This window comes from Ursus arctos, unplaced genomic scaffold (assembly GCF_023065955.2).
Source record: "Ursus arctos isolate Adak ecotype North America unplaced genomic scaffold, UrsArc2.0 scaffold_1, whole genome shotgun sequence".
NCBI lineage: Eukaryota > Metazoa > Chordata > Mammalia > Carnivora > Ursidae > Ursus > Ursus arctos.
Genome location: NW_026622763.1, coordinates 45734509 through 45759837, shown reverse-complemented (window position 1 = coordinate 45759837; position 25329 = coordinate 45734509). Strand labels below are relative to the sequence as shown.

The following is a 25329-nucleotide window of genomic DNA, read 5'->3' as shown; positions in this document are numbered from 1 at the left end:
TTGCATATCTTTCTTATGACTTTAAATACCATCTAAATATTGATGTCTCCCAAAGTTTTATCTCCAGCCCAACCCTTTCCTGAACTCCAGACTTGCATTTCCACCCAAGTACTCAGCTCCTCCACTGAATGTCTAACAGCCCTCTCAAAAACACATTCAAATCTAATTCAATTGCTCAGAAAATCCTGTCACCTCTTCTGCAAAATACATCTAAGTTCAATGCCATTTTGTCACCCTCATTGTTTCTACCACAGTCTAAGCCACTAGCATCCCTTGCCTTCATAATGGCAGGAGGACCCCAATCAATCTTGCTCCCAACCTTTCCCTCCATGCAGTCCATTCTCCACGCAGCAGCCAGAGTGGTATTTATAAAATGTGAGTTGGGTTATGATATTCTTCCGCTGGAAATCCTTCAACCATCACTCTGCATCTCATTCAGAGTGACTTTGGTGTCCTCATTGTGGCCTACAGCTGCAGCCCCTGCCCTCCACTCTCATTGACCTCATATCCTACTACACCCTGCCTTCCCCACTTCGCCCCATCACTCTGGACTCCTTGCTGATTCTCCCTGCTGAACACACCAGTTGTACTTCTATCTTTATACTCTGCCTTCACATTTGCTATTCTCCTTACACTTAACTTTTCCCTAGATTTCCATGTCTCACTCTCTCCCTTCCTTCCGATCTCTACTCAGATGCTATCTTTTTAGGGAAGGCTTCTCTGACCTAAAATAGTACCTTGCTATTCTTCTCTTTTTACACAGCTTTATTTTTCTTAATATCTCTTATCACTAGTTGACATTGGATTTATTTTTCTCATCTTCCTCCTCTCAAACACATACACATACATGAACGTAACTACATCAAAGCAGGAATTTTGTTTTGTTCAGTGTTGCATCCTAATGCCTAGAACACCTGCCATATATTAGGTACTTAATAAATATTTGCAAATGAACAAGTAATGAGTAACAAATGCAAAATAAGGTGGAATATGCACATTAATCTAAAATAATAAAAACTGACATGAAACACTTTTAAAACTCTGATAAGGAATTTTAGGAATATGGATCATTTTTAACTTGTTTATTATCTAGAAAATATAACCATATTTTATTTAACTAGCAAAACAAGATACTAGGCATATCAAAAGCATTTTCAGCTTTCAAAATACACCCTGGCACAAATATAGTAAGCATAAGTATAACTTCTCATTCTGCCAAAGTCAAGAAACAAAGCTAATTTGATATTCAACAGTTCCTAATGAAGATAACAGCTCTTTAAGAAACAAGACAGGATTTTCTTTGGAAATAGAGATATTAGTCTAGGCCTAAAATATAAATTTCTTTATTGTGAATAGGCATTTTCTGGTTTTTAAATTAATGATAATAAATACACAATGACCTCTTAACTATGCGCAAACCCGCCATTACCATCTCCAAGCATTTTAACCTTACAGCAAAAGGCATGTGCTTGAAGTCAGAAAACCAGGATTTGAGCATACGTAGGGCTTGTGTTGAGAAGAATAAAAGACAAAATCACTAGCAGAATCACTTGCAAACCCTACAGTATTATACACATCAAAGTTTACTAGGCTCTCCCATCAAGCATGCCACTATCGCCAAAAGGCTAAAGAATTCATTTATCTTAGACTTTTGGTCCACTTGCTTTTTCTATTCTTATATCTTTACTCCAAGATGAAATATCCGAAATATAGTATTTTAATTCAAGAAATTAGAGATTTTTAAAAATCTTCTTTTTCTACCTTGGAAGAAATTTGTGGCTTATCAGCCATTTGTAAGCGTCTTATCACTCACTTTAGCAAATCTTAATAGGTTTACCTGGCTGCCTTCACATAATTCACATCACTACAGGCCTCCAAACAACTCTGCCCTTTGAAGATTTTCTTCTGGGAAGCAAGTGCAAACCCTCAAATTCAAGTTGTCTCAGTTTCCAGAGAGCCCCCACCATAAACTATGCCTTTAATGCCTGGATCCTCTAATCAAAACTTCTAAAACTGTCCTTGTCCTCTACCACTGGGTGTCTCTTTTCTCAAAGGGTCTTAAATTAGGACTCATGGGTTCCCTAACTTCCTAGGATTTTCTGGAGTGAGATGATGGCTTTCGTGACATTTTCTAAAAATTACACAATCTCCAGACAAAAGATTTAAAATAAAAACTGTTTTTTTCTTTAATATTAGCTTTCTTAATTTCATCCTATCACTCAGATTCAGGACAAAATAGTTTTTTCTGACCTATTCAGACCTCCCATTTTGTTACTTGTTTTGCTTCTAATTTTCTAACCTCTGGCTCATTAGTCACTTATTTATTCAATGCATACTCTCCTAGTTATCTACTCTTAACAGAGTGTTGGACATAAGTTTGAGTTTTCACATAATTTCATATAAACATAAAGTTTACATAAAGGGTATACAGTTATCTGATAACATAATAAACAATTGATGGAAAGATTTACTTAGTGCAAAGAAATATCCAAAACATAATAATAGACCATAATTTATAATTCAGGAGTCTCAAATCTAAATCTCAACTTTATTATTCATTTCTAATGCTAACTTAAAGACCTTTATGCCCCATACAATTGGGTTCTCTTTCTTGAAAAATAGAAATAAGGGAATGTTATTCCTTTAGATAATTCACAAAAAAAATTATTAAATCTTAAAGCATAAAAGAATAACGAATTAAAATATGCTGATGTCTATGCAAAGGACATAGGGGAGGAAGAGGAATAAACTAGATGTCAAAGGGAGACTGAATTCTAGAATGTCATGCTTCTGAAAACTTCATCTACCATACTGCTTGGCAAGTCTGGGGACATGATTTACAGCCCCTCCACCCAGAACTGAAATGAGTTCCCTGTACTAAGCTTATCCCCCATCTTGAATTCCTCACTTCATCTAATTCAAATATTTTCCTGGACTACTGGAGGAAGTAGGCTTTTACACTGAAAGTCTTACCATGTCATAGAATCCCTGGACTGATCATGTCATGGAATCCCAGGCAATGACTCTTTCTAAAGAAGAAACAACATTAAAAGTTGCCCTGAGACTCTGCTTAGATTTCAGTTTCCCCTTCAGGAACCTTACCTATGGTTCCTGATGCGTATCAATCCTCATCCCAAGGTTTAAGTGTTCTTCCTGTAAATGCCCCTGCCTGGCAAAGCCCCAGTATTTCAAACCTTTGCTTCTTTGGTTTTCCCAGGGCTGGCTGTCAGTCAGACCACTGTCCTTCACCGAAAATAAAACCTCTCATTCACAACTACTCTATTTAACTTCTAGGAGTAAATCAAATTACCTTCTCCCACCAAGGTGTCATCAATCTAATTTCTGGGAAGTTGCTACTTCAATAAGGAGAATGAAGAATAAAATGAGGATGTATATGGCTTGACAGACAATAAGCCTTTGGAGAGAGACAGTTGTAGCAGAATCTTTGACTTGAATGAAACACAGGAACAAGTGAGAAAAGGAAGGAAGGAAGGAAGGAAGGAAGGAAGGAAGGAAGGAAGGAAGGAAGGAAAGAAGAAACGAAGAAACGAAGGAAGGAAGGAGGAAGGAAGGAGAGAGAAAGAGAGAGAGAGAGGGAGGGAGGGAGAGAGAGAGAGAAAAAGAAAGAAAGAAAGAAAGAAAGAAAGAAAGAAAGAAAGAAAGAAAGAAAGAGAAAGAAAGAAAAGAAAAGGAAAGAAAGAAAAGAAAAGGACGGAGGAAGGAAGGAAAGGAGGGAGGGAAAGAGAAGAGAAAAGAAAAGCAAAAGAAAGGGAAAAAAGAAAAAGAAAGAAAGAAAATAGAAAATCAGTGGGATACTGTTGGGGGAAAAATTAGAGAGATATCTGAAAGGCTAGTGTGTATACAATTACAACTGTGAGCATTTACTCACTCAAAGCTTTCAAATGCTGAAATAAAAAGCAGAAAGTTGTACAACTCAGATCAAAAAGATATAAAATCGTGCAATTCAGATCATGTACATATTTTCCAAACGTGAAAGCAGTAAGGAAATTAGCTCATGGAGTTCACCCATTGCAAAACATTGTAAAATATGAAGACGTGTAAAAGGAGAGCCTGGTAACATGATCGATATTAATGAAGAAGTCTTAGATGTACAGCAATTCAGAAGGAAGCAGAAGAGGACAGAAGAAAGAAAGAAGCAGTGAGTCAGGAAGAGGGGAACTACTAGAAGATGAAGAAAAGGGGTTCACTTACCAATGATCCCATTTGCAATATGCTAATTGTTCAGTAAGAGGAAAGAAAAAAAAAGAGCACATAACATTGCCAATCACATATATTTTTTAAAAAAATTCCCAGATCAATAATTCAGTCAAAGAACAAAATCATAATCATAATAAGCAACTATTTGAAAAAAGGATATGAATGTACCAAAATCTTAATAGCTAATTTTCTAATAGGGTTGAAGGGAGTTAAAATATACAGGGCAGGGGTGGCACTGAATCGAGAGATTGCTTTCCCTTTATTCAATACTATAAACGTCTGAAAAAGAAAACACAACACATAAAACAGAATTTAGGATCTTAATATTAAAATTAAGAACATTTTAAGAGAAAGGTGAGACCATCATTTAAAATTTTGCCTTAGAAAATACTATAGTAATACACTAATTACCAACATACGACGTGATGATAGGTGCTTTTTCTTTCTGTGCATTAACTTCCCTAAATTTGGTAAATGACATGAGGATTTAAAGGAGAAAAAAACAAAACAAAACTTGTAGTCAATGCTGTAGGAATTCTTAGCACCTTTCATCAAGTTTTGATATAAGTATTTTAAAACTATATTAGTAATTCACAAAAAGCATAAAAATGAGGCTTTGATTACTTCATTTTGACAAAAAAATTTCATGAGAACTTCAGAGTTTACTACGTGTGTTTTGGATGAGCTTCTTTTGGGGGTACTTAAGTCACCTACTGTTATCTCTCCTGCAGAGAGCCGTGGAAAGGGCAAAGTGTATGGTATGAAGGCATAATCCTGCTACCGATCAAAGTAACTTCCATAGAGCTTGGAGTTGTAAGAAGGAATTTAAATACCACTTCTGGAAATATAACACTCGTTTTCACTTTTTGCTTCATCACACTGTAAAGTGAGAAGACTTTTGCCCTTCCTCAGTCACCCAACCGCATGATGCCTCTTCAGTTCTATTTGTCCTGGGAATACAGATTCAAATGAGTACTTCCAAAAGACTTGTAGGATAATGGGTCCATTACATGCTCAAGCCCACCCAGCATCCTAGTGATGCTTCAGACAAAGGCGAGGAAGCATATCATTCTTCGCCAGACATCTGTGGGACTAGTCCAGAACCAATTAGGAAGTAGGGAAAGTAAAGACAACTTGACTAAAAACTCACTTTCTTATTGATATAGTATGGGTCCAGGTCTTCCAAGGGCTCTGACACCATCTCTGGAGGAATGTCTCCGTAAATAAATGGAAGAGATTTCCCTGCCTCCAAGTCACTATTTGGCTTTGGGCCATTTTCATCATCCTCATCCTTACGCTCTTGTTTGGGTCTCTTAGCTTTCTCTTCTGCAATCCGTTGTTCAATAGCAGCAAGGGATTCCCTGGTAAAGAAGCGGAAGCTGTCAGGTCCTGGTGGTACCAGCACTGACTGTGCCATCTTTTCATCCTGCTCCTTTAATCACTGTTTAGTGCCTTGCATAAGAAAGTGCTATGGAAACAAGAGAAAGAGAGAGAGAGAGAGAGAGAGAGAGGAGAGAGAGAAGCAACAGTCATTAGGATAAAAGGTAACTGTGGCAATGACATGATATTGAGATAAAATATATAAACCAAGCTATCTGCAATGTTTTACTAAGGAAGCTGTATCCAGGGGATTCTTGTGCATGCATTCATTTGCTTGCATGAAGAGCTGTCTTTCATATTCAGTAGATGTCTATGAGGTAATCTAGTCTCCCACTCCCAAAATGTTTTAAGTGAAAATATCCAATTCGGAGCTCGGAAATGGAGGATACTGGTTTGTGCCTGCTGTTTCACTTGTGTGAATATTTTGGCAGCCATCTTTTTCAGCATCCTTTCTGAAAAAATATCAGAGATCCAAAACAAGAGATGAATAATCACCCAAAATTATAGAACCTGGGCTATGCAAGGATTTTGCATTTACCTCTCCATTTTTTTACATGTTCCTTTTGGCCTACTTTTACACCTTTAATAGCTTATTCAAAATCAACGCACCTAGTAGAGAGCTCTGGAAATCCTGAAATGCCAGGCTATGGAAACATAGGTAGATACTGCTTGAAAGCAAGGGAGCAGGAAGGAGCGGGGGATGCCCGACTGCATTTGGAATTGCTCGGAAGCTGCACAGGAAGGGATCCAGCTCCTGCCAAACTGGGCAGGAAGTCATCCACGTCAGAGGTCTGGATCTTGGACCCCCCTGGCTTAGCAACCTGCTGCTACCTAGTATAATTGCTTCTTAAATTAACAAATTTGCAGTACTTAGGAAATACTGTAGAATTAGTTCATTTTCTCAAATAGTGCCCATTTCATAAAAACCTAAATAGCAGATTTAGACTTGAAAAAATAACAAGTTTAAGACAGTTTATCTTTTAAACAAACTCCTTTTTTGTTGGTCTTTGGCATAATATAAATGGAGGCTTACAGTGTTCTAATCATACTTCACCGGACTAACATATATAACTTAACAGAGCACACCAATCATTCCAAATGTTATCTCTGAACAGTGGCAAGAGTTTCTATGATTTTTGAAATCATTCAACCAAAACCTTAACTCCTGAATGCCATCTGTATATAATCACTTACCTATTTTTCCTTCTTTTTAAAATATCTATCCATTGTGACCCCTATCCTACAGGAATGAGAATTGCCATTTAATTATATGAAGTGCATTTTTGAAGAGTAAATGCATTAATATCCAGATCATTTCTGTAGCATCTGCCAGATCAAACAGGGAAATTTAAAATAACATAAGCTACTCTACCGTTTCTACATTTTTTTTTCTGAAGTAGACTAGGACCTTTCAGCCACTAGCTAGCAGACTGCCCTCTCAGTATCACACTGCCTCCAAAACATCCCTCCTTTACCTCACCCATCCCCAGAGACCCTCATGCCTCGACAGACATAGGCATGAAGAAGGTCCGTGCATACTCCATGGAGGAAACTGCCATGCCTGGATGCTCTAACAGAAGAGACATGCTAAAACATGCAGCCAGCAGCTTCAAAATGAAAGTGGTCCTCTGCAGATCCCCCCAAGGATTCTACTGTAAAGGTAGAGAAGCATCACAGACAATAAGCATAATAAGAATATTAAAACATTACCCCTGCAGAATCTTTTACACCCAGAGTTTGGGATTGATAAGCTGGCACCAAGAAGACTGCAGCTAAAATTCCATCATTCTTTTTTTCTTTTTTTCATTTTTTTTTTTTTTAAATTCTCCTTCAAAGACCACACCTAACTTCCTGTAAAAGGATTCTGGTAACTGAAGTAAGAACAGGCATTTCCTGTTTGGGGACTACAAAATGGCGTTATTATAACTACCACTAGAGGGCGGGGGAACTGTGAAGAGAAACCCCTCATCGTGTACCTACACTGAAGCAGCCCAAAGCTTTCACTAATGGGGCTCTGATTTTTCACAGGCTTTTTGTAGAGCAAAACGCTAAGACTTTGCTGATTTCAATCATTAATTTTGCTAACAGATTAAGCTTCTGTTCATGCTTTTTATTTGCTAAGCCAGAAGTCATTCAATCAAAACAAATAATTCAAATTAAAAGTAAAAAAAGAAAGTAAATACTGAATGTTAAAAATAAAAACTCATAAAAAGGCAATTATATTAATGCAAGTCTTGCATACAGTGTAATTTAACATTAGCCTCAGCCCCAGAGTATCTGAAATCCAATAAAGTGCTTTGCTAATTCAACAGAGATGGTCTTTGTGCTATACAAATAACCTTTCTCTAGAAATAAAATAACCCTGATGAGACACCAATCCTATTTTAACTCTGATTTTAGTGGCTGAAAAGCAGCCAGAAGAAAAATGAAAAGCCAGTGAAATCCTAAGTGTTAATCTTTCAATTAATGATAAAGTAATGATTTGAGGACTTACTATGTGCCAGTCACTGACTGGGCTAACATGTCTGCATGTACCGTATCATTTCGTCCCCCCCACAATCCTATCAAATAAACACTTTCACGATCCTGATTTGAAAACTGAAGAAAGGAAGTACACAGAGGGTAGAAAAAGTCATCTAAGATCATACATGCAGGATCCAAACTGAAAGTCCGACACCAAAAATCTGTTAAGCTTATTCAGTCATAAAAAGAAACACTTGCTCATGCAACTAAAGCCTGAAATAAAGATTAAATAAAAATCAGGCAGTGGTACCAATTATAACCAGAAACAGTCCTAATTATTAAATCAATGTATTTTGCATATTTTCTAGTTTCAACATTTTCATTAAAAATGTATTTGTCGGAACTGAGCATAGAGAAGATACAGCCAAAAATAATTTTTTAATCACTCTAGCAGGTCTCTTTTGGTTACAAGAGACAAAAGAATGACTCACACTGGCTTGAGAAAAAAAGAAAGAAAGAAAGAAAGAAAGAAAGAAAGAAAGAAAGAAAGAAAGAAAGAAAGAAAGAAGGGAGGGAGAGAGGGAGGGATGGTGGGAGGGAGGGAGGAAGGAAGGAAGGGAGGAAGAAAAGGTGGGAGGGAGGGAGGGGAGGAAGAAAGGAGAGGACGGAAGGACAGAAAAGGAAATTCATTAGGGGAAGGTTTATTGTCTAGGGCTAGCTTTAGGCATGGGATGATTCTGGAACACAGCTGACATTACCAGCACTTAGTTATGCTGCATCCTTTGGCTTTGACTTCCATGGTGATAGCTTTTCTAGAGATTCATTCCTTATTGTAGTAGGGTGCTATAGCAGCTCCAGCCTCCCAACCTCCCAGACTTAAATCCAATAGGAATAAAGATCCAGAAAAACTCTCTTTGCATCTCACTGGCTCCAGTTGGGTCACATGCCCATCCCTTAAGTAATCACTCAGTCCTAGCTAATGCTGTGCTTTGTGCTTTGATTGGCCTCCCCTAAAGCAAACGCTTTACCTTTGGAACTAGCAGGAAACCTTGCTTGAAACCTACGAAGAGTCAGGACTGTGGTGGTGGTATAGGAACATTCCTCAAAAGCAGAGTTGGAATACTACCACTGGTGGATGGATACTTGTCAACAAAAACAGTAACTGTGTACTCTAGTCACATACTGGTCATATTTGCAGTGCCTCAATACTTGGTAATATTATAAATGTCAGAAGATATATATCTATGTATACATATATTTCTAATGAAAATGGTAAAGCCAGAAAATATGCTATATATATGCTAGAAAATATGCTGTACGCATATTTTTACTCCATTTTCATTAGGAAAAGATATATTTTCTATGTGTACCATCTGAAAGACTTAGAAACTAGACAAGATGGTTAGAAGATTCTTTCCCCCAAATAAGTTCTCCTACTGTAATCATATATTCCATAAATCTCTATGATGAACATTAGCTTCATTTATCAAATGAATACATGAATATTCTGGTCTCACTTTACAAATGTGCTTAATAATAGGCTTTTGTATAACAAGATTCTAATTCAAAAAAATAAATTAAGGAGTAAAACAATTACAAAATGATTTGCCAAATGTATCTTTTGGGGGAGGTTAACCATAATAACACATACTGCACTATTTTTGTGAGGCACTATTTTAAGAACTATAAAACCATTTAATTCTCAGAACAACCTGATGAAATGATGCTGTGATTATCCCCATTTAAAACATGAGGAAACCGAGGCATTAAGAGGTTAAATACTTTGCAACATGCATACGATTTCACAGCTGGAAACAGTAGAGTCAGAATTCGAACTCATGCTCTCTGGCCACAGAATCCATGTGCCTAAACATTATGCAATGCTTCTCCAGCCTTCCAGGTTCTTTCCAGGAAACACTTGCTATCAGGAACACCAAGGTAATGTACAGTTTCTTTGACATCATATTAGTTGTAGGCTCACCCATTTCTGTCCCATCAATCCTAGCTAGTGAATGTGTCCTAGGATATTTAAAAGGGTGAACACGAAATGTTTTACCTAAACATCCAAGATATATGATGAGCAACATGTGAATATTTTTTCCATCTCAAAAATACTGTATGCAGTACAGATTTGAAATAACAATCATAGTCTCTTATTTCTGATTTCCCAGGATGATGTTTTCAGACAGCCTGCACATTAGCTTTTCTTCCATTTGTTCTTGTTAACACCAAACTGACATTTTATGAGAATGCTAAATGGCATGTTACACGAAGTTTTTAAACTTCATTCAGTTGCATTACTTTGCAGACAGGTGATTTTATGTTACAACTTTTAGGCCAGACATTATATTTGGAAGACTCATAAGTAATTGGAAAGGCAAACAATATTATTTTAATTAGTCAGAAAGGAATGAATATTATGAATTAGACTTCTAAATTCTGGTAACATTTTTTTCCTTGCAATCCCGTCTTTTAAAAATTATTCTCACTTATAAAAGAGGAACATTAGTTTTCTAAATTAAGATATAAAAGAAGCCATGTTATTATACATGATGACATCTACAAAAATAAGAGTTATATGAAAGATAGAGTAATAATAAAACAAGGATTTGCAGTAAAAATAGCATACGACTCTAATTTCTTTCCACAAAGATTCACTTTATAATAATTACTCTAAGGTTCAACTTATACTAAAAAAAAATTGGCTTACTTAATCTCACAGACAAGGAAATAATTATATAATAGTTTATGTTATAACTAATGGTTGTGGATAAGTGCTCAAAAAATTTAGAGGATTTTTATTCAAGAAAGCTGAGAAAGACTAGGAAATGTCTTTCTGAAAGTTATCTTTTAATCCTATTTTACAACTCATTTTTAGTTTTCTTCATTACATTAGAATAATGCTGGAAACATTAAGAACATACTTGCTAAATGTTATCTGAAGATTTATTTTTGGATTTTCTAGTTTCCTTAATCCATACATTTCAATCTATTTTTTCAGGAACTTTTTGATTGTCACTTACTGTTTTTTTACATCTTTTTCTCTTTAACCTCGATCCACTCGCTCATTTCTATAACTAAGAATTTCCATAAAAGGGAGAAAGTTCTGAGCAATCAGACTTACATGTTTCTCCACTATAGATTAAGAACAGAACATAATTGAAAATGAAAGACATAGGCTCAGTATGCACTATTCAGATAAATCGTCATTTTTCTTTCAATTCTAGGGTTAGCTCCAATATGAAAAAACTTATTTTCAGTATTTTATATTCATATTATAATTGTTGAACAATATCCTTTATAAAAGTATAGTCATTCCTTTAGATGACTGTTATATTTTTAAACATTATTTTTTTCTTTAACAGATATGCACACCAATATTATCAGATCATGATGATCCCTAGGAAATACCCAGTGTAGTAAATAATCACTTTACATCCAACTTTCCTGGGAAAAAATAAATTACATATAATGACATATGCCTGTATCTTCATGCAAGTATTTTTATTCTATTGCAGGTAGGCTGGCAACATGGTTTTACATCCTTTTTTAATCTTTAGATATATTAAATGCGTGTTAGTAGACATCCATGAACTACCTCAATCCTTCCTAAATGATTTATCAGCTGGAAGGCCACCTCTACTCTGATTACATATTCGTTTATTTTTGACGGCTAGATTATGCTAGAATCACAGAATTCCAATTCTGGATTTAATAAGCAAGGAAGAAAACTTCCCAAGGCATGGTCTTCCCCATAAGGTGAAAAATTGTTCCAAATGCCTGAATATTTCCAGCTCAGCTGTCTTCATTCCTTCCATTTTGTTGAGGACCTCTACCTATAATTTTTCCCCTCAGCCCTCACACTCTTCAGTGGGGGAGGAAAAAAAAGCAGCCTCTAAACACCTCAGTGTGGTAGTGGATCTGAATGTCTGGGCATCATCCCCAGGAAAGAACAAGTAGGCAGAGCCAGGAGCAGAAGGTCTTTGAAATGAAAAACAATGCTCAAAAAATAGCTACATTCCAAAATATCCTAGATACAAAATTTGTGTGTGCGTGTGTGTATGTACATGTGTTTGCCTCAGACAGAGAACTAGATATGAGAGAATGAGACCAAAAGAGACCATGGATTTGTGTCTTCATGTCATGTTAACATGATCTAAATTCTGGCACTCTACTTCGTTCTTGATATTAGTTATCTCATTTAATCCTTGTGATATTTTGTAAGGGAAGTAGTGTTGTTGACACTTTTCTAATGGGGTGGCGATCCGAGCTTATGGAGGCTGTAACGAGGCACTGCCACACAGAGCCAGCATGTAAACTCACATGTGTCTGATTTCAAATTCTAAATATGCTTCATCACCCCATTTTCGGAGAAACGTACCATTGATACACCAATTGAGAAGAATAAGGTGAAATATGTCTGATTTTTTAAGTTACTGGATCCCTATCTATATCTGAAATATTTTCACAATACCATAAGCCCGCTGCTATTAAACTGGTGACCTACAAGGAAAAACTGAGTTTCCCCTTATAATCATGTTATTGTGGGGTTAGCTTGACTTCTGCCAGAGTAAGACTTAAACTCTCTGAACCTTAGTTTTCTCATCAGTAGAAATCAAGGCTCATTTTGAGTTTTATGAAATAGATTTATACAAAAAAACTAAGCAGTTTTCCTGGACATAGTAGATGCTAAATAAATGCTGGTTTCTTTTTTCCAGAGACTCCTTAGTGATGTTTATCAGTTCTACTTTTTATTAAAGTTACACATAAAACCTATCTCCCCTATTAGCTCATCTTTCTTATCTTAACCCATCTTTCTTTGTGGTTTTTCCAAAATGTCCAGCCTAGTACATCACCTGAGATAAATTGTCCAGTATATCATTGGTGAATTAACAGTTGTAGCCCTATATTATTCAGAAGCTCTCTTGTTCTTTTCACTCAGTACACTTTCTTTTCTCACCAGTATATATTTATGTGTCATGACATCAGCCTTATTCCAGGTTTCCAGTTTCTTTTTTTCTTTCAGTTATACAGGGCAGTGTAAGTGACTCGATACATTTATGGCCCCTCCACTGTTTGAGCTTACTTTATCATTCTTAAAATCAGGCTACTTAACAAAAGTCAGAATACTCTCTCTGCCGCCTCTCCTCTCCACTAAACATGCACGCACTACACCTATGTACATGTGCACACATACACACTCACACACACATGCTTGTTTCTGCCTCTGTAGCTTATTTCGCCAGCCCAGACAGTTCAACAATCACTTATTTACCTTCCCAATCTTTCAATTTCCCAGGTGCAATTGCTCTGAAACAGTTTCTTTAAGAAATCTTCTTCCTTTTCTGAATTTCCATTATACGTAGAGAAACAGTGACATTTTTCTTAATGCATTCCTATACATACATTTTTCTTTGCTTCAATTCACTCCCCAAACTACTGCTAAGTCAACTTAATGAAAGTATAATCTTCTGTTTGTCACCCTCATCCAAGAATCTTCAACCATTCTCCATTACCATTCATATAAAGCACAAATTCCTCTCCATGACATTTAAAGAATGCTCCAAATTTCCTTTCCATCTTATTACCTGTCAACCTCTACTAGCACTTTACGGTAAAGAAGAACTAATTTGCCCAAGTTTTCCTAAACCTGCACCCTGATCTTGGTGTTTCTACTTCCAAGTTGTTGCTTTCATTGTTTTCACAACCTGAAATTCACTACAATTCAACCTGACAAGACAATAGCAGTTTTAGGTCTCAAATGTTACAATTCCCATGAATATTTCTAGATTCTTTCAGCCGGGTATGGCTTTTTACTTTTTCAAACTCAATAGCACTTGCTTCTCACACACTATTTGTCATATTTAAGTGACTTTAGGTAAGGCTATGATATACTCCCTTTGTGACTCTTGAAGTACATATAAAGCAATACCCTGCACATAGTAGATACTCAATAAAAGAAGTGGATAACAGACAATTTCAAAGAGACACAGTTTTAAACAAGCTGTCATGTTGCAGGGGGCCTAGATGTGCGAAAAGCTCTTCTGACTCTAACAGACAGATCGAAAACAAATATGAATGTTATAGGAAAACAATTTTTGATTTAATATAAATAATAATGTTCAAATTCTTAGACTTGCCTTAAACAAAGTGGCTACTTTTTAATAAATAATTCTTAATTACTAAAAATATTCAAGCAGATACTGTAGAAAGGATGCCTGTCTGGGCTAACAATTGAAACATGTAATAGCAAAATACTTCCAACCTCCAGATTCTATGATTACCTAAAATAAATAAATAAAAAATAAATAAAAAATTTTTAAAAGCATTAAATTATCTTTTACTAAGGGAAGAAAAATGAAGACAGAATAAATTAATTGCTAAGGGTTTTTACATAAATTCTGGATTAGAGATAACTCAGCATCCAGAAGATGTTCACAGAACATGTTATCTCCCTAATCAGTGCTTGGCTCTGGGCCTCATGAGGGCAGGGGGCTTATCTGGGCTTGCTGACCACTCTCCAGTCTCCAGTGCTCATTGCATCATGTGGTTTCTCTATACATATATGGTACTGAATTAAAAATGAGACCTAACTTGCATTTGTATCACTAGATCAAAAGAGGTCAAAGAGAGGATATAGTAAAAAAGGATAATACCAATAAAATCGTGCTTGTTTTTAAAAATACATTTAATTACTGTTTCTTGGACGGAACTAAGAAGACACTGAAGGGCAGTTCTTCCTTTTTAGGATCAAGAAATAATCTATTTGTCTTTGTTACCAATTGTAATAATACATTGTAAAAATACACTGTAAACAATGTATTTTCAGCAAATATGTCAAAACGTGTCCAGGAACATGTCTTCCTTCTTAAGTTAGTTACTTTGTAGGTCCAGGGAGTTAAGCCAAAGGTGCCATGGCTCTAAAGAGTTTTGGATTTCCTTCTTTTGGTGTTGCCAGTTATCTTTTTAGGGAGCTAATTTACAGTTCTTTTTTTTAACCAATTATTTTTGGCACTCAGTTTGTAGCTACACCTGATTTATGCAACATCATCGATTTTGAGGGGCTCTTGTTGACTTACTACTATTTGGTGGGCACCATGCTTTGAAGAAAAGGCAGTAACTTTGGAGCCAGATAAAACTGGTGTGCGTACTTCTCTGCTACTTTCTCGCTGTGCTTCTTTCGGCAAAGGACTTGGATTATAGTGAGGATTAAATTAGTACAATACTCACTACACATAGCAGATGCTACTTATCCAATTTTTCCCGATGCCCTTAAAGCTCTTACACATAAGCACTTACACATAAGCTGAATGAATAAGACCAAATATAAAGCTAGAAGCCTGATATTTCAGAATTTGCAATGCAATGTATCATTTAACAACAAAAGGCAACTTTTTAATTTATTTTTTTAAACATTTTATTTACTTATTTGAGAGAGAGAGAGAGGGGAGGAGAGCAGGGTGAGGAGCAGAGGGAGAAGCAGACTCCCCACCGAGCAGAAAGCCCGATGTGGGGCTCGATCCCAGGACGCCGGGATCATGACTTGAGCCGAAGGCAGCCGCCCAACACACTGAGCCACCCAGGTGCCCCAAAAGACAAATTTTTAAAGTGCTAAGAGCCAGCATTCTTCCAGAAGCTTAGAATACAGTAAGTAACCAAACAGATCTGCCCTCATGAAGCTTATATTTTATATATCCTAATGATACAGATTATGTACAAGTATGTCAACATGGAACAGAGCAGGTGATGCTAATTGCTATGGAAACAAATAATGCAGGGAAGGGAGGGAAAAAATATCAGAGTAGAGGGTGGGGGAGAATGGTGCATTGAAAATTTAAATAAGGTGCTTAGAGAAAGTAACATTTAAGCAAAAGCCCCCGAAAGACCCAAGGAAGGCAGCCAAGTCATGAGCTTTCATGGATAACAGGGTTCCAAGCAGAGAAAATGCATAAAGAGATCTACAGAAAGGAATTCATATTTGGAAAGGCCTGTAGAAAGGTAAATAGCATTGAACGAATGAAACAGCAACACAGACAATAACATCAACAGGAAGAAGAAAGTAGAGCAGGTAGCAGGGACAATGAGTACAACAGCAGATGCTGCCAACCTCAGTTAGACCTGCCATCTGGTTTCCCAGCAGTTTCACCGGTGACACCTGTGACATAAATGTCAAGATCAGAGCCCAAGCCAGCCCCTGAGAAGCAACAATCATACCAGAATAAAGGAAAGCGTACTGCCACTCAACGTCCTGAGCCTGAGCACAGAACAGAACAGGGGTGTTGCAAGCAGGATAGCCATGCCCCACTGCTCGGAAAAGTCTAACCTGGATGGCTATTTGCAGGGTGGCCCCAGGAATAGCCTTGCAGATATGAAAAGTACAGCAGCCAAAGCTAGCATCTAGAAACAGCTCAATGTCAGAGAAGCAGACAAGGCAAAATGTTGCCTATCCTTAATGCCTAGAAATATTTGTTGAAATTTTAAAAGATTAGAAAAGAGATAATCTTTCTAACCATGATGCAGTTTTTAAAATAGACCAACGTAAAAGCAGCACCAATTAAGACATATAGCTACAAAACAAATATTGTTATAAAACTTTTTGTTTGTTTTCATGTGTGGAAAGTGTTTTGGTAATGTGTTTGTTCAACATGCTGGTAACTACCTTCACTGGCGAATTCCCTTACTTCTAATCACTCCTACATTTTAGAGAGAAAAAATACAGAATTGGCCATTCTGTTCCTCAGTTCATTTAATCTCTTGACCTGTACGGTTTCTTCCTCTCTTTTTCCTTCTTGTTTCTTCTGTCTTTAGAATAAAGATAATTCCTGTCCCGATCAAATCAACAATGTTGCTGCTGGAATGAATTCAGATCATCTGAAGTAAAATATTTTTTGAACAGCAAAGCATCATGACACTGCTCATTCATTTTCTTCTCTTTTTAAAATATTATTAATATACCAATTTTTGCCTGTAAGAATGAATGAAGAAATGATCTCTTGCATTCTTTATTTGAAAGTTGCTCTATATAACTTTGTGTATGTGAATTACAAAGTATGGTTAGAACACATAAGATGGTTAGATATTTAATCGCCTTCTATCCACGTACATAGGTGTGATTGCCACCCCACCACATTGCTGGACTGCTTTCATCTGTAAATGAAAACAGGAGAAACTGCAGGCTTGAGAAGGGAAAAGGGCAAAAGGCTCAGGAAAACATACTGCGTTCCTCCAATAAAGTAATAACCATTTGCCCTCTACATATGCATTTGCAAGCTCATACTCAAGAATGACATTTCCCATTTATTTTTCTCACTCCCAACCAAACAAAATATACTGAAATCATTAAAAGTAGGGACTGATCTGTAAAAGCAGCCTCGTCACTTGGAAATTATCAAAGGGCAAGACATGACTCACACATTTTTTGAAAAGTTCAAATCATGATCACAAATTTCAAACCGAATATTCTTTGATTTCTCATAAAAGACACACAGTGAGAGAGCGAGAGGGAGAGGAAAAAGAAGAAAAAGGAGGAGGAGACAGAGGAGGAGGAATGTTTGGAGTTCTATAAAGAAAATATTCTTCCAAATGAAAGAATTTATAAATTAGAAGATACGACTTAGATTTAGAATTAAACCCCTACTATTCTTTATGGCAGTGAGCAATTTTTTCCCCTTGTGTTGGCACCATAACCAATGCTAATTAAAATCATAGGTTTTGTGTTTGGAAGGGGGCCTCCCAACAGATCATTTAGTCAGACTGGTTATATTCATTAAGGATTGCACTAAAATCAGAGACAGATGGTTTTGTCTCAGATCTCAGAACAAAGATTTCACAACTTTTCTTGGTTGTCTATTCAACTTTTTAATCACAGATTAACTTATTCTTTAGTTATAGTCTTTGCCAATGTTATCCAGACTATTTCTGCTATTGTTTCACTGGATGAAACGGAAGCTTCATACATACCCCTATATGGGATTTATCAGGTAAAAAATGCCAAAATATTTACTTAGCATTCTGTTTATAGACACTGAAAGGATATTTGCCTATTATGTTAACCAATATCCAGTGACCTTATTATAATTGTAATAGAATAAAAACAACTGGCTGATGGAAGGTATGATCTCCATAATTTTCAATCTTCACAGTCTGCTTTTCTGCCTATCCCCTTTCATGTATTTTGATTGTTAACGTAAATTTGATCAATCAGTTCCTGAGACAAAAGAATGATTAAAAGGCATGAACACACAGATTTTTAACATCATATTCTAATTGTCATTCAATGTAGAACATTTTCTAATTTTCTTTATTATTTCTTCTTTGACACATGGATTGATTATTTAGAAATGTGTTAATTTCCAAAATAATTGGCTTTTTATAGATACCAATTGTTACTGATTTCTAATTTAATTCTACTGTTGTCAAATACTCTGAAATAAATTAAGGCTTATTTCATGGCCTAGCATATGGTCTTTGATGAATGTTTCATATATACTTGAAAAGAATGTATATTCTGCAGTTGGATATATTATCCTGTAAATGTAAATTAGGTCTTCATGTTTGATAACTGATAGTATTATTCAAGTCTACTAACTTTTCTCTATTTGTTCTATCAACTACTGAGAGAAGATTCTTAAAATCTCTAACAATAATTGTGTATTTGTATATTTATCACTTTATTTCTGTCCATTTTTTCTCCTTTTATTTTGGAACTCTATGATTTTGTCATACACATTTAAGATTATTATGTCTTGTTACAAATCAGCCCTTTTATTTCTATGAAATTACTTTTTTTTTTTAAATAGGCTCCATGCCCAATATAGGGCTTGAACTCACAACCCTAAGATTAAAAGTCACGTTCTCTACTGACTAACCCAACCAGGTGCCCCAGAAATGACCACTTTTTAAAGTCTATGTTAATCGTCCTTGTCTTGATGCCTATCTTATATGATATTAATATAGTCATATCAGCTTTCTTTTGCTTAGTGTTTACATACTATATCTTTTGCTATTCTTTTATTTTCAACCTATCTGTATTATTATACTTAAAATATGTCTCCTGAAAGCAGCATACCTTTGCTCTTGTTTTTTATCCAGTCTGCTGATTCAATCTCAAGAGTAGTGAAAATATGTACCCACAAAAGACTTATATCAGCATGTTCACAGCAACCTTTTTCATGATCAGTAAAGGCCATAAACAACCCAAATAACCATTACTAGGTGAATAGAAAAAAAATTTAGATATATTTATCCAACGAAGTATTACTCAACAACAAAATGTTATGAACTACTTATACATGCAACAAAATGGTTGAATCCCAAAAAGGGTGCTGAGTGAAAGAAGCTAAAAAAAAAAAAAAGTACATATTTTATGGTTTTATTTACGTGAAGTTTTTGAGCAAAACTAAAGCTATGGTGATAGAAATCAAAAAAGTGGTTATAAGCAGGAGGGATTGCTGGGAAAGGTCACTGGGGAAGTAGAGATGTTCTCCATCTTGATTGGGATGGTGGTAACAGTGGAAGACTACATTTGTCAAAACTCAAGCTTATATGCATTTTATTTTATGCAAATTATCCTTCAACTAAAAAAAATGGCATGAGCCCAAGCCATACTGCCTTTCTTCTACTTCTTGTTCTCCAGAAAGCCTTGTGACTACACCAAGGCAGGTCACGGCAATAGTAAACGAAAAGATCAGTTGGACTGAACTAGATCATGTTTCAGATCTAATCAGGGAAAAATGATACAGACCAAAGTGGAGATGTCAAAATAGAAATGTCAAAGTCAATGGCAACTTGCTGAAGCTTTTAATAAGAAAAGGGAAATAGCAAGAAGAAAAGTGTATATTACAAAATATCTGAAGTATTATAAAATGTGAATATGAAAATATAATACAGAAGATTTCAGTTTTAGTACACAGTGCAAGTATATAAGCAATAAGTGGGTTAAAAAGAAATAAAGGAATTAGGTATACAAGCTTGTTTAAGAAATATTAACTATAGTGAAAAGTCACAGTAAATGGATGAAAATATTTAAATTAAGGTTAACAGAAAGATCAGGGTGCCTGGGTGGCTCAGTCATTAAGCGTCTGCCTTCAGCTCAGCTCAGGTCATGATCCTGGAGTTCTGGGATGGAGTTCCACATCAGGCTCCCTGCCCAGCAGAGGATCTGCTTCTCCCTCTGGCCCTCACCCCATTTGTGCTCTCTCTCTCTAACAAATAATAAAATCTTAAAAAAAAAAGAAAGAAAGATCAAATTCACCTAATCACCTCAATCTTTTGAGCAAAGTACTCTGCCAGATATTGTTAAAAAAAAAAGTTAGGAGGAAACAGTTGGAATTGGAAAATTCAGGAAAGAGTAAGACCATTTGAATCATCACTGATTGAGAAATGGATTTTGTTGGTTATTTACTAAAGAAATAGGATATAATAACAAAAATATAGAAATTGAGGAGATGATTTTTAAAAATACATAAATTTAGGTAATAATTCATACATATATAGGATCTCTTACTATTAAATTGGCATTTTTTTCCCACTTGAAAAAAGGAGACTATGATGTCCTCATGCGAGGTCAATTTTGGCTTAAAATTAGAAAAATTTTTCTGTCTGAATACTCCAGAAATGTAACACAATAGAACATCATAATAACCAACATTTTGGTGTTGTTAGTCAACAAAAGCTAGTATATGTTGAAATCTTACTAAAGCCAAGTATTGTTCTAAATTTTTTACATGTACACTGCATTATTTAATTCAATCTTCATGATAACTTTTGGGGTAGGAACAATTATTAACCTTATTGTACACAAGAAAGCTCAAAGAGTTTTTTTTCTTATTCAAGGGCAGATTGGTACAGAGAGGAGCCAGAATGTGGACTTGGGCAACCTGATGCCTGAGTCCAAGTTCTTAACCACCATGTTTGCATGGTGACTAAAATCACCTATGTAAAGTAGAAAATGTTAGTCATGGCTCTACTCCTGTTCAGTGCTAATATTTCAAAATTTTATTTTAGGTCTTCTAAATCTGACCTCAACTAGGTCAGACTGTGACTAATACCACCTCTCCAGGCTTTATATCACGTAGAACCTCATGTGGAGTATGAAGCCCATGGGTGGAGTTGCCTCATGTGCAAATAAAACAATCTGGATGTTATATTAAGGACACAGGGAACACTGGGGAACACTGTTCAGAGAGGCAATACAATCAGATTTATTTATTAGATATTACTCTGATAGTATAGAAGAGGTCTGGAATATAAAGTCCTTTAGGGCAGGCAAGAAGATAAAAAGCTATCGTAGGAGCCCAAACAAGAGACAACGTAAGGCAGAAGCAATGGGATAAGGAGATGATCCGAGCATTTCTGAAGCTGCTTTAGTAAAATTTGAAGTTTGACTGCACATGGGTGGAGAAGGAGCTGCCGAAGATGAAGAGGACTCCAAGGTTTTTGTCTGGGGGACATGATGCACAGGAGGCAGACAACTTCTGTCTTTCAAAGCCCTCATTGATATTCATGTTCTCTGAAGTCAAATTCCATATGAAGCCACCCAAATTTATGGAGCAAAACAGAATGAAAGTTGTATTAAAGAATCTGCCCTGGGATACTAGAGCAAGAGGAGGACTAAAATCAGGGATGGTAGTGAGGAATCTTGTGCAGTAAGAAAGCCAAGTCAACTGGAAATTCAATTGTGTGTATTGAGGAGTAAGGAAGTTAAGAATAAATACATCTATTATTTCATAATAGAAAAAAACTTGAGAAGTTTGAATGGTTAATAAACATTCTCTTTTTTAATAAAGATATACAAGTATATGCTTTTTAAGAGTAGGTGAATATTTCTGCAGCTCATTAGACTATCATAGACTTTTTTTTCTAGAACAAGGAGAAAAATAATGATCTTTCAGAAAAGGGAGTTGAAAATTACTATAGTAAAAAGAAATGTAATGAAAAAGTAAAAAATAACCATCTTCCTTTACTTAAATTTTGTTAGGCTGGCTGACCAGGAAAATAGTATTAAGAAAAAACATGTTGATATTTTAAACTGGCAATGAATATAAAAAGTGAATGGAATTTTTGTTCAAAGGAAAGTTGAATTATAGCTTCACAAAGAGGCCAATAATAGGGGAAACAACCACCAATATTTAAAGATTCAGCAAAAGTCAGTGTCTTTGGTACAGAATGGGGTGGAAGAGCATGTTAAAAATTCCCAGTCATTAGTAGAGATGGGCATGAAACACGTACACATGGAAGCTCAAAATGTCCAGACTTTGGTATTTTATGAACTATAGTCTGTATCCTACCATTTCCAGGCAGGACAGAAATCTGAATAAAACACCAGTTGGGTTTAAGACTTTGTATTGCAACATTTTTTTGCTTGCAACATTTTCCATCAATTACCAAAAAAAAAAAAAAAGAAAAAAAGAGGCCATTTCTTTGGAGAGATAACCAAAGCATTCAAAAGCTACTTTTCATCATATGGATTAAGAAATACCTAGAGAAACAGTAACAGTAATAGTAAACTACTATTTATTACAAATCAACACTTCAGTAAGACGGAAAGATAATCCCTTTCCTCTTTTTCAAAAATTCAAAACACATTCCACATCATATGCAGTGATACATAGTGACTGAAGTGATGGGGATCCTCAGGCAAGGTGCGAGGAAAGGTAACAGAACTGGAGCAATATTGTTTTCTGCAGAAAAGATCCCCATGATGCATTCCCAAATCACTCTCACAAGTGGAGCCCTCACTTGAGGTAGCTGGCATATTTTCTTCTGCAAATAATATGAGGTCAATAGGACAGAGAAAGTTAATAGGGTAAAGCCAAGAATACCCCAGTGAATAGCACACCGGTTAGCAATTCTATAAGGTCTCTGTTTTACTAGTAATCTAGAACCGGGGTGCTGAGCCACCTCTTGTCTTTTAAAGAAGGAATTAACTTCTTCCCCTCCTTGTTGTTCTACTCTATATAGATTTTTAAGTGTGCATTCAGTCTAACATTGATTCCATTAATATGAACTTGAAGAATGATAGAGCTAGAAGGCGCTTTAGAGAGATTGTAATCTATTTCTTTCTTAAGGGTGATAAAATTGAAGCTTATAGAACTTCAGAGTATAGATAGTTAGCATCAGATCTGAGACCAGAGCTGTTTTTCGGGCTCTTAGTTCAGTACTCTTTTCACTGGTAATTATTTGTTATTTCTGAAGAAGAGAAAAAGCTATGAGTTTTTTTAAAAAGAAAGTTAACAGAAGTAATTTGAACTGAAAGATTATAAAAATGGGAATAGTTTTCTATTAAATAAATAAAAATATCTATTATTAGAGTTGAAGAATATTTCTATTATATTTCTTTCCTCATGAATAATCTTAGGATTTGAAAGCATTTACTTTTGGGTGAAAGTCTGTCAATCACAGACATCTAATCATTCTCCTTCCAACTCACCATCCTCTTATTTGCCAGATGCAAGTGAAAAGAGCACTGCACGCTCTGAAATGAGTTGAGGAAGGAAAACATGGGTCATTGCTGGAAATTAGGAAGAGAGTGTCTTTTTCTAGAATAGTCCACAGGAGGTGACTGAAGGGAAACCAAATATATCCAGGATATATTTGGTGGGCATAAGGAATATCAGTTTAACTCAGAAATAAATGAAAAATGTGCCCATAGAACATTATGATCACAACTGGATCCCATGGCAGGGTCGGAGCAAGAGTTAAGTTTTGCAGCAGCAGTAGGACATTGAGAATATCACCAATATTTCTGAGCTGTTTGCCAGAAGGCAAAGTGTATGCCCAGCTTACAACAGGTGCAGACAGCCATGCCAGACAAAGAACAGGAATACTGCTCCCCATGAAGGCAACTGAATTCAGGAAATAATGCATCACTTCCCAGGACTAGTCCTGGCTGCCAAATCTACACAGTCCCTGCTGTGATTAGCTCCTATTTTCCTTAGGCCACTGGGCCTTTGAACTGGCAAAGTTAAAACAACTGGGAATTTAAAGCTTTCTCTTTTGTCTAAAAGATTTTTACATGTTTATAGGAAACCAATACCTGATAAACATCTCAAATCCCAGTGTTACACACCATAGAATATCATCTGTAAGGATGAGTAAGCAGAAAAAAATCAGACACGTAAAAAGAGGTCATTGTTCAAAATAAGAGGCATATTCTTAATAATGTTGCAGATAACTCCTTGTGAAACATAATTACTACAAAAAGGAGAAGAGGACATTTTAATATTGAAATATACTCTGATGAAGATTAAGAGGACTTAAAAAAAAATTTAGGGGGGAGGTACAGAGAGAGAGGGGGAGAGAGAAAATCTCAAGAAGGCTCCATGTCCAGTGCATAAACCCAACGCGGGGCTCCATCTCATGACCCTGAGATGATGATCCGAGCTGAAACCAAAAGTTGGACACTTAGGGGCGCCTGGGTGGCACAGCGGTTAAGCGTCTGCCTTCGGCTCAGGGCGTGATCCCGGCGTTACGGGATCGAGCCCCACATCAGGCTCCTCCGCTAGGAGCCTGCTTCTTCCTCTCCCACTCCCCCTGCTTGTGTTCCCTCTCTCTCTGGCGGTCTCTATCTCTGTTGAATAAATAAATAAATAAAATCTTTAAAAAAAAAAAAAGTTGGACACTTAACTAAGCCACCCAAGCGCCCCAAGAGAACATTTTAAATATGAAAGTAAAGCTAACAGCAAGAGAGGCCAACAGGACTGCATGGTAAATTCATAGTACAATATAAACAGTAATCAGCAGATTTGAAAATGCAGAAAGTTAAGTCTGTTAAATAGAGGACAATCTCAAGAAGTTTCTACTTAAGAGGAAAAAAATAGGAATGATTATATATATATATATACACACACACACACATATATATATATACATATACAATAATACATATACATATGTATATATATATGGCAAAAGACCAGAAAATGTTATAATTAAAGATAGTAATTTCAGTATAATTAAAGATTAAAGATAGTAATTTCAGAAGAAGAAACTAAAGCCAACATAGTTGCAAAAATTTCTAATCTCAAGAAAGAATACAATCTTTGTATCAAGAGTCTGTAAATCAAAAAGGGTCATCAAATACAAGTAAACTGATGAAAATAACTCTAAATCTAGACATATCCTACTAAGACACGGAAGGTAAAAAGATAAATAAAAATTCAAATCCTTCAAGTTTCTGGTAAGGCAAAATGGTTAGCTTCCAAGGAGGGGAAAAACACAAGCAAAACTCTGGCTGTATATTATCTTCCACCTGAAATTGTCATTGCT

The 25329-nt window shown here is 36.0% G+C and overlaps 1 protein-coding gene across 1 annotated transcript in view; it reads right to left on the bottom strand.

The window, feature by feature from the left end:
* The window catches only part of LOC113250826 (sodium channel protein type 2 subunit alpha), an 81829-nt gene extending 76156 nt beyond the window's left edge, over nucleotides 1–5673 (bottom strand). Inside the window, exons 1-2 of the mRNA XM_057318264.1 lie at nucleotides 5369–5673; nucleotides 4379–4497 (exon numbers count right to left, since the gene is read on the bottom strand). Of these exons, the coding sequence (XP_057174247.1) occupies nucleotides 4379–4497; nucleotides 5369–5635 (386 nt within the window). The 5' untranslated portion in view covers nucleotides 5636–5673. The remainder of the gene's footprint in view (nucleotides 1–4378; nucleotides 4498–5368) is intronic.
* Between the last annotated feature and the right edge of the window lie 19656 nt (nucleotides 5674–25329).